Here is a 9,924-nt window from a genome sequence, read left to right as displayed (position 1 = left end):
GCACGTTCGGGCATATAGTTCTCATTTGCTACTGTCATGTTAAGCTCCGTACAATGTCAGCACCATCTATATTAAAAGTACTACACAGATGATTCAACCAGAAAAAAAATAGATAGACCAAATATCTGGCCAGAAACTTAAGTTCCATATGTAAAAGAGTGACAACATATTGTTCATCCTCTCCATACTATATTATTAATCAAAAACTAAGACACAATTTACAATTATTCCCCAATTGCTAGCCATATTCATACATGCCATCCATCAAACGATGAGGCCAAAGCAAATTAAAAGTTCGGACTCACCTTACGGTAAAGAGACTGAGCTTGCGAAAGTTGCACGACACATTGGCCAGCACTGCCTTCCATCCAGCCTATGGTTGTGAATTCTGAGTTGTAACGTCTACCATCATAGAGTCAGTCTGAGTTCTTTGGGTAAAAATGGAGCTAATACTTTATCCAAACTCCTAAAAGCTAGTACTATGGCAGCTAATTAACAGGTTTGGCACGAAAAACCATGAATAGGGTCAAATGAAGAGGAGCACTTTTTCTCTTTGTTAAAATCTTGTTAGACGTCTTACCAACAGGTTTTGGAAAGTTTCCCAAACCTAGTCTGAACAACAAAAATTGAAGTAGATGCCACTTTCATTCTCAATTTTTGGACGATTGGTAGTGCAGTAAATTCAGTGTCATAAGTATTTACCGGGAGAACACTTATATCCAGAAATACAAGATCAGTGCCCTCTTGCAATAGCAATTAGTCCAATATCAGTGGTTACTTGGTACCCGTACAAGTTTTTTACTTCTGAAGAGAGCAACCTTCAGCAAATTCTAGCCAGCCCTGTATCAGATAGCCTGAAAAGTGGTTGAATCAAAATTCACAAACTGAGATGTGAACATATCATCATAGGGATGTACATCAGCAACGGAATGATATACACTGACAAGTTAAATAAAAAGGACAGGCATGATACTATTTACCTCTCACAGAAATGGAGTGTTGTTAATCCTTAAATGATTTACAATTCCCAGTAACTGATCCCAATACTCTGTCTCCAATCTTCATGCCAAAAGATTCAAGAAACCAAACAAATCTGAGTTATGGATTTGAAAATGTGTGTAACCAAAATGATGCTCTACCCAAAAAATAACCTGTTTGATATTTGTGAAGCAACCAATTTCATAAAAGGAATAAAGCAGAAACATGTGCAGAGTTCAAGATTAAACATGACTGAAACATAACTTGACCATACACAAAAAGTTCCCATCTATCTCCATACAGCAAATTAATGCAAGCTTGGAAACACAATAGAACAATCTACAAAAATAATGTTCATGAATTTGTTAACAAACTGTTCAGAGAAATAAATGAATAGTTGGTACTAGCAATTAAAACTATCGACAATCTCACAGGTTAAAGCAATGTATGCAAGCCAATTTTCAGTATGGAGCATCACAAATACACGATTGTAGCATATAATCGGCAACAAAAGAATGCATAAGAGAAAACACTCTCATTGTGATACAACTTACCACCTACAGAAAATTACAGGAGCATAGACTTTCACTTCGCCAGTGGTTCAAGGATGTCCATTATCCATCTCAGACAAGCTTGAAACCAGCCTCTTGTCCAGCATCACGCCGGTGGACTCAGCCTCCCTGATAAGCTGCCGGCACTTGGCCATCCTCCCCGCTACAGCATAGCCTTCAATCAAATTACAGTATATGTCACTGGTCGGAAGGAACCCAGCCTCCTTCAACCTAGACAGGTACCGAAAAGCCCTTTCTGGATCGCGCAATGCCACACACAGCTTGACAATGACCCGGTATGCCGGCAGGTCAAGAAGGCAGTTTGCCTGCTCCATTTCCCACACCAGGGCCAACGCCTCCCGGTGCCTCCCGTCTCTGGAGCGACTGTGGATCACAGTCGTGTACATCACCACGGTCGGGTTCCTGCCAGACGCCCTGAACCAGCTGAACAAGCTCTCCACGGCCGCGAACCGCCTGAGCTTTACGCAGACCTTCATCACAGCCGTGCAGTCCTGCGGCCGCAGGTCAAAGTCCGGCCTCTCACCAAGCTCATCGAGCAGCGCAGCAGCAAGCCCGTAGCCTTCAGGTGTCTGGGCAACTTCCAGAATCAGCTTTGCATAGATGCTCGGGTGCAGCGTTCTCTTGTTTATCCTGGCAAGCTCGAGGACCTTGCGAGCCAGGTCAACTTTGCCTGCCCCTATAAACCCACTCGCCATGGCTTCGAGGACAGCGCGGCTCGCCGACGGCACGCACTCCTCAAGCGCGGACTCCATCCTCAGCTCGTCGAAACGCGCTAGGACCTCGATGGTCGAGGCCAGGATGCGGTCATCGGGGAACAGCGGCACGGCCTTCTGCGCCTGCGCCCAGCAAAGTGTCTGGAGCGCCCTCTCCGGGAGCCCCATGTGGCCGAGCTCCCGGATGGTCATGGACAGGGACCCTTTCCGGAGGAACGGAGCCCAGCTGTCCAGCACCATGGACACCTCGGACTCCGGCAAGAGCGCGGCAATCTCCAGGGCGATCCCGACGAGGACCTCCGGATCCTTGCGCACCCGGTCACTGAACGAGGAGCGCGAGGGGAGCCGGACGTGCTGCTTCCGCGTCGGAGCGGGCGGCAGCCTCGTCTTGTGGGGCTGCGGCAGCGGGAGCGGCCGCCGAGTCACCGGGCTCGGGGGCTTCAGCAGACTCTGGCGCATCGGCCACTCAAACAGCGCCGAGATGGCCTCGATCTCGTCCTTGCTCCATCCCAGAGCCCCATCTTCATTCTCAGAGGCGGCGTTCTCTTGGCAGACCTGCTGCTTATCCTTGGCAAGACCTCCACTGGACAAACCCGTGCAGGGGACCAGAGCTCTAGACCGAGTTGGAATGCCATAGCCGCTGCTGCTACGGAGCCATGTGGCGCCGAATGTCACCACTGACGCCGATGCATGGGAGACGCTGGAATGCAGTGCGGGGAGCGGCGGCTGCTGGCTCACCAGAGACAACATGGTCTGCGAGCGAAGGACTCGCTTCTCTTCTGTCTGCGTGTAGCTGGTCGCGCTCCCACGCCCGTCCACCAGGCACGTAGCGGAAGGAAGGAAGTGCCCGAGCCACGCTGGCGACGCAATTGCACGAACACCTTGAGCGCCGGGCGGGCGGTTAGGCCTCCCTCTCTCCACCTCCTCCTGTGACCTTAGCTCGACCAGGCGAGCACTTCAGGAAGCACTGCACTGCACTGCCCGTGCGTGCTCAGCGCTCCCTCAACTTCGCGTCCCTGCCGCCGCAACTTGCCGGCTCCGCAGCTCCCAAGCAAGCTAATGATCAGCAGCAATGGTTCTTGTTGACCTAAATTGCATTCCACCTGAAAAAAGAAGAAGATTAAAATGCAGGTATAATCTGGAATTGCATTGCATAAAATACATACTGAAGTGAACCACAAACTCATATTTGTCCTGAAAAGAACCCAGTTGATCTCAGTATACTAGTTAATGTCAAAATGTACTGCAGACATCTATAACATGGAGAGAACAATTTTACTACTCCATAGAAACAGTCGCTTATTTACTTGCAGCTAATTCATACAAACAGTGGCTTATTTACTTGCAGCTAATTCATACAAACAGTGCAGACTGGAATGTTATTAGTCCTTAAAAAAAGATACCGCAGTTGTCCTGAAGGTTGGAAACTCGGCTGAAATGCAAGCAAGGGGACATCAATTGTTGGGTCAAACGCAGAAACACGCTATAAGTAGGTCACGAAACTGTCTCAGTGACAAAGCAATGGTTTTCTTTTTTCGCTTTCAAAACTGCTTATATTCGGATATAAGACACACAACGAGCCTTTTATTTATCAACCCCAACATAAAACATGTTTTTATTCAGATATAAGACAAAAGACAAAGCTAATTATCTATAGTAACTGACAGACTTCCAGGATTATTTGTAGCTCATATACCACCAAAAACATCACGAAGCAATGGTTTTCTTTTTTCGCTTTTCAAAACTGCTTATGGAAAAGCCACAATTTTTAGCCCCTGAAGTTTTAGACATCAAGGTACTTGCTGGCTGTGTGGACAATTTTTAGCCTCTCAACTTTTAGACATGGTTACTACTTATCATCACTTTCTCCAATCATGTTCTGCTCCACTTTAAGCATTCCAAGCATCAAGTTGTATGATAGACTGCAACTAAAACATGCTTCAGTAGTAAGCTCATTCAAGATTTAGGCTCAATGTGGCGCAGAAAAACGCTATCTGGCCAAGCTCATTCAAGATTTAGGTGTAGTTTCCAGACTAAGATTTAGGCTCAATTTCAGACCAAGATTGCGCACACCTACCGAGCAGTGGAGCTCATTCAATCAACTACATAAGTATAACCTGGATATAATTAAAGTAGCAGATGGCCAAGAATGTACCTGGGCTTCAACATCGGCAGATGAGAGAAGAGTGAGGGCGGAGAGGCCGGCACAGGGGAGAACCGCTTCTTGGGAAGGAGGGGGTAGCGTGCTCCGCGATATCTGGCGAACCCCGGTTGCGAGCGCCTCACGCAGCCTCGCGGCGTTCCGGCGGCTGGCAGGTTGCTCCGCTCCGGCGGCGGGGACGCCTAGGAGATAGGCGGGATTTGGGGATTTTTTTTATGGTTTTTTTTGGAGGAATTTTGCTTTGGTTGCCCTCGATGAGGTGGCGCCGGTCGCACGGGCTCAGGATTGTTGCTTCTGCTTACTGGGCCTAGAGAGTAGGGGTGGACACAAAGCTCAAGGCTCGAGGCTCGGGCTCGGGCTCGATAAGGCTTGGCTTGGGCTCGACTCGGCTCGAACGTCGGACAAGCCAAGCCCAATCCTTCAGATCAAGGCTCGAGGCTCGACAAGCCCGCTCAATGAAGCTTGCAAGCCGGCTCGAAAGCTCGATGTAATAAAAAAACATAAAATTTGTTTAAAACATTAGTTACTTTGACCTTCTGGTGGTCACATGAACATAAGAGACATCAAAATAAGAGTTATACACGATTGTCTACCATGTAGATTTAACGTGTGTATAAGTAAACAAGCAGAAAATGCAAACTACTGACAACCATATCATTTCAGTCATACAGTAACACATAGCAGTATTACATACACACGCCCGATTCCTCTTGATTATGCTGGCCATGTATTATTAATCTGTTCGTCTAAACGTTTGTAAATTCTGTCGCAATCGGATGAGCTCTTTCCACTAAGCATTGTAAAATATCAAAACGTGCCAATCCACATCAACTAATCTTAATTAATTTTGAGTGACTAAAAAAAGTGAAAGGATAGCAAGCAGTATACAATAGACGGAGTAGTTCATACAAACGCAAATAGGACCATGGCAGATCTAGCATACAGCAGCAGATCTTTGTGTTAAAAAAGGTATACATCAGACAGCAGGAGCAGTCCACACGCGGAGGCTGGGGACGGGCAGGAATGGAGGGCCGCGGCCGGAGACGGAGTGGAGCGCACGACCATGCCGGCACGAGTGCTACCTGTAGGAAACGCCATGGAGGGAGCTCACCTTGGCGGCGGCCAACAACGGCGCTAGAAGGACTGGAGACGAAGGGGAGTCTGGGACAGGAAGGGAAGGGAGGGGAATCATGATGGTCTGCCTCAACAGTATTTGCCTAATTCGGCGGGGATGTGGTACTGGGCTCACGAGCCGGCCGAGCCAAGCCTCGAGCATGTCGAGCCGAGCCACGAGCCTGACTTCTGTGCATTTTTTTGTGGCAAGCCGAGCCCGGCTTGGCTCGAGTTTTCACGAGCCTGACCGAGCCGAGCCACGAGCCGAGCCACGAGCCGGCTCGGCTCGGCTCGATTCCACCCCTACTAGAGAGTCTGCTCCTGGCTTCTCGGTCAGAACGGCCCATCAAGCGACAACTGTTAGATAGTTTCTTTTTAATCAACTGTTTACTTAAAACAAATCAACTGTTCGACAGTTATCTTAGACACGCACGTTATACTCACCCCTATGAACTCACGCACACCCTACCTCTATGAGCACCTCTGAAATACCGAGCCGGCATATATTGAGGTTGACGAAGTTACCCATAACGCCTCGCTGTTGGCAGGCATGTCACATACCAGTGACAGCATAGTGCCGTTAAATCCTGAAATTAATCCAGGTAAATGCAAATATCCATGCCAAGTCTAGGACTTGAATCTGGGTGGGCTGGTTTCACCACAAGGAACCACTAGAGCCAAGCTCAGTTTGCTTTTATAGTGCACTTTCTGCAGAGAGAATTTGTGGCATCCGAGCTATTGTCAATAAAAGGTACATTCTATTTTAGTCTGCAGAAAAAAATGTGGTTGTATAAACTAGCTTGTAGCTTATACAATATATGTGTATATCTACTTGGCTATTTTTTTGGGTATTGTTTGGTTCCTAAAAGTAATGTTTTTATTTTTGTACAACAATTGTTTTCGAGCCTGGTATTTTGGAAAAAAGAAAATTGGTATTTAGATGCTTAATAAAGTTATGGTTTTGGATAAGCTAATGCATTTTTATATCGTTGTGGCTAATTCTCTGTTAGCCGAGATCGATCCCTTGTTGATCTTCTTTTTCTCTAGTATGTCTCCTTTGTTGTCCGTTGGGCTCGTGTAGTTTATAAGTTTTGTTTGTTTTTATTACCTTTTTTTTGTATTTCTGTAGCTGGACAATTGAGTATTTTTTGCCTTTTGAATTTTTTTAAGGTTTTTGTATCTTTGGTCTGTTTATTTGTGTACTTTTTTTACGTGCAACTGCATATAGATTAATTACCAATTGATTACCAATGCCTATTTTTAAGTGAAATTGGATAAAGATGTGATGTGTGCAATTGGCCAAGAAAAATTTGTGCCTATTTTTTGCTCGTAGAGGTGCATTTTCATATTGATGTGTAATTACGTATATATGTGCAATATTTATTTTTTGTGCATTTTCTGTTGCGCAAAAAAAGTAAAAAATAGCCTAAAAGCACTTTAGCAGGGGGCCCATGTGAATACCAACTAAATTAAAACATACTTGATTGATGGAGTGCTGCCTGATTCTCGATCGATCTTGCCCTAGATGCTCCCTATTTATATTATCTATAGATTTGCAAAGTTTCACGTAATTATTCAGAATTTCGGGATACACAAAAGTGACAAAGTCGCGACGCTCAAACTGGAAAAAAAAACTTCTGGCGTGCATACTAGATGTATAGGTGTCGTGGTATGAATTTTTTCAGATTTTTCCGAGATTCGAAAATACGCTTTTCATTCATGGAGCTCTGGAGCTAAAAGCAATTGTTCGATGCACTTTCTATAAAAAAAAGTACATTCTCATGGCTATCTTTCTTCACTTGATGGGCACAACAGAAAAACAACGGAGATCGATCTAACCGTTCGTGCGGCAGGTGTTCTATGGTCTGGCCGCGGTCAGGTTCAGTAAACATTCCGATTTTATGTCAGCGAGATTGTAATCTTTTAAGTTAATCAATATCTCTTTCGCAAAAAAAAATTACTCAGCTAAACCGACAACTTGTGTGAACTGAGCTGAGACACGTACGTAGGGTTAAACTGGTTTGGTATACACAGTTTTATATTAAACTAAATTTAAATAAATCTAAAACAAATTTGACACAGGGAGTATATACACGGATGGTTGACCTCTGACTTCCAAGTCGAAACGCCTTAGCTAGGTAGCCTTTGACTAATGCAACACTGGTAGTTTTTTTTTTTTTGAGATATATAAACGATTATATTAAGCTAGCAAACCACCTCATTAAAAATATTCCAGCCCCCTTAGGTACCCTGGTAAGGAAAAGAGTGCGTCTGAAACTTGCTGCTCTACTCACAGAATTGTTACATCGTTTATAAGCTTCTCGAGAATGAAGCTAGGGGGTCGGCGACCCAATTACAAGAAGATTCGGAAGAAAAACAAACTCTAGCTATTTCGTGTGCCACCTCATTGGCCGTCCTGGAGCAATGTTTGAAGGAGACTTTATCTATCATCGAGCAAAGATCAACACAGTCAGCAAAAACGGCGGATGAATCACCCCACCAAGCTTCATCCCCTGTACACACGCTTCGACTCTTTCCATAGAATCTGATTCCATCATGACGTTATTGCAACCTAGTCTATTTGCAAGGGCGAAGCAGCAGCCAGGAACAATCCTTCATGGTCCCTTGCAACCACCCTGTAGCTCCTGCATGTGATTCAGGATGGAAGGAACCATCAACATTGATTTTGATTTGTCTCACCTCTGGTTTAACCCATCGATTATTGGACCGAGCTCCTTTAGATCCCACTCTTGCTGCATTTGTTGTGATAGATAGTATCGACATTTTACACTTGTATACTGCAGGTACCGGTTCATCATGAGTTCGTCGTCTCCGTCTCCGCCAGAGGTACCAGCAAGTTACCCCAATGGTTTCCTTCAGGTTAATGGAATTAAAGCCTGGCATACTTCTCATCCGATCTCGCAATAAGAACTCTAGTACGGCAGATCCAAACAGATCAACAGATATTACGTCATCAATGATATTTTGAATTCCTAGAGCAGCCCAGACTTCGCGTGCTGCATTACACTGGAAGAGGAGGTGCATCACATTTTCAGGTGCCGAGAGACATACCGGGCATTGCCCACTCGTGCCAATGTGTCGGTTTGCAAGAATATATTTAAGCGGTACTATGCCATGTAGTGCTCTCCACATGAATATCTTTATCTTACTTGGAATCTTCGTTTTCCAAAGTTCTTTCCAGACAGGGTTTAAGGCTGAAGAACCGGAGGGGGGGGGGGGGGGGCATTTGCGCACCATGAGCCCCAAATTGATGTCTCCATTGTAGATAGTACCCAGACCTCACAGAATACCGGCCATTTTTTTAAAGTTCCAAGCAATAAAGTCTTCAAAGCCCTGGTTATGTAAAGGAATTTCAAGAATCTGATTTTCATCAACATTACAGAATAAAGCCTGTAGAAGTTCGGCATCCCAATATCCAGTAACCCCGGAGAGATTAGATCAGCCACTTTTGTGTAGACACCAGAACCTCTTGGTGTGATTATATGTCGGTTTGGGCTTGAGGGGATCCAAGGATCCGTATAAATATTGATGTGCTCTCCTGTACCGACTCGCCATATGTAGCCACACTTAAATGTGGGGATGCTAGCAACAATACTTTGTCAGGTAAAGGAAGGTGCCCGCTTTTGGACCTGCACTTAGTAAGTTACCAATAGGGTAATATTTTGCACTAAGCACATTTGCACACAAAGAGTCTTGATCAGTAACCAATCTCCAAATCTGTTTGGACAACATAGCTAGGTTAAATGAATGGAAGTCTCTAAACCCCATACCCCCTCTTTCTTTGGGTAGCATAATTTCCACCAGGCATACCAGTGCATCTTGTTACTGTTGTCATCATCTCCCCACCAAAAGCTCGCTATAGCATCCATCATCTTGTTGCACACTCCCTTAGGAATTAGGAAAACTGACATTGCATACACAGGGATGGCATGTGCAATAGCTTTCAAAAGAATTTCTTTGCCCCCAATTGATAGTTGCTTTTCCTTCCAACCATTAATACGCTGAATAATTCTTTCAATAAAATGTTCAAATCTATCACTCCGGTCTGCCCCCACCAGTGCCGGCAGCCCGGGCCTCACAAATCTCAGCTCTAGTAAGAACATTGGTATTGGGAGAAAATAATATACTTGACTTCGCCAAACTAACCATCTGACCTGAATTAGCACAATAAGTATCTAGAACTTGCTGTAAGGAAGTTGCATTATTCGTATCCGCCTTCATAAGAACTAGCTACGTGGCCCGCGCATTTCCGCGGCTAGATTTACTCTATCATATTAGTTTAAAAAAAACTTTGAATTATGCCTCTTCTAATCTACTATTATACACTTAGTTTAAAAAATACTCTTATTTAGCTCAATGCATCGAA

The 9,924-nt window shown here is 45.0% G+C and overlaps 1 protein-coding gene across 4 annotated transcripts; it reads right to left on the bottom strand.

Annotated features, from left to right (window-relative positions):
* On the bottom strand, positions 1–4,552 carry LOC124686504 (pentatricopeptide repeat-containing protein At2g01860-like). 4 transcript variants are annotated; one of them, XR_006997849.1, is made up of 5 exons: positions 4,419–4,552; positions 1,533–3,366; positions 981–1,059; positions 703–854; positions 1–402 (listed from the first exon to the last, which is right to left on the bottom strand). XR_006997849.1 is itself a non-coding variant. In XM_047220435.1 (2 exons), the coding sequence occupies exon 2, from the start codon at positions 3,011–3,013 to the stop codon at positions 1,580–1,582; it is 1,434 nt and encodes a 477-aa protein (XP_047076391.1). In that variant the 5' UTR covers positions 3,014–3,366; positions 4,419–4,552; the 3' UTR covers positions 1,092–1,579. The 4 variants fall into 4 exon arrangements, 1 of the variants encoding a protein (XP_047076391.1); XR_006997851.1 differs by having other exon boundaries at positions 1–884; XR_006997848.1 differs by having other exon boundaries at positions 1–854.
* Positions 4,553–9,924: the final 5,372 nt, after the last annotated feature.

Source organism: Lolium rigidum, chromosome 2, assembly GCF_022539505.1.
Source record: "Lolium rigidum isolate FL_2022 chromosome 2, APGP_CSIRO_Lrig_0.1, whole genome shotgun sequence".
In the NCBI taxonomy this organism is placed as follows: Eukaryota; Viridiplantae; Streptophyta; class Magnoliopsida; order Poales; family Poaceae; genus Lolium; species Lolium rigidum.
This window is presented reverse-complemented; position numbering and strand designations above follow the sequence as displayed.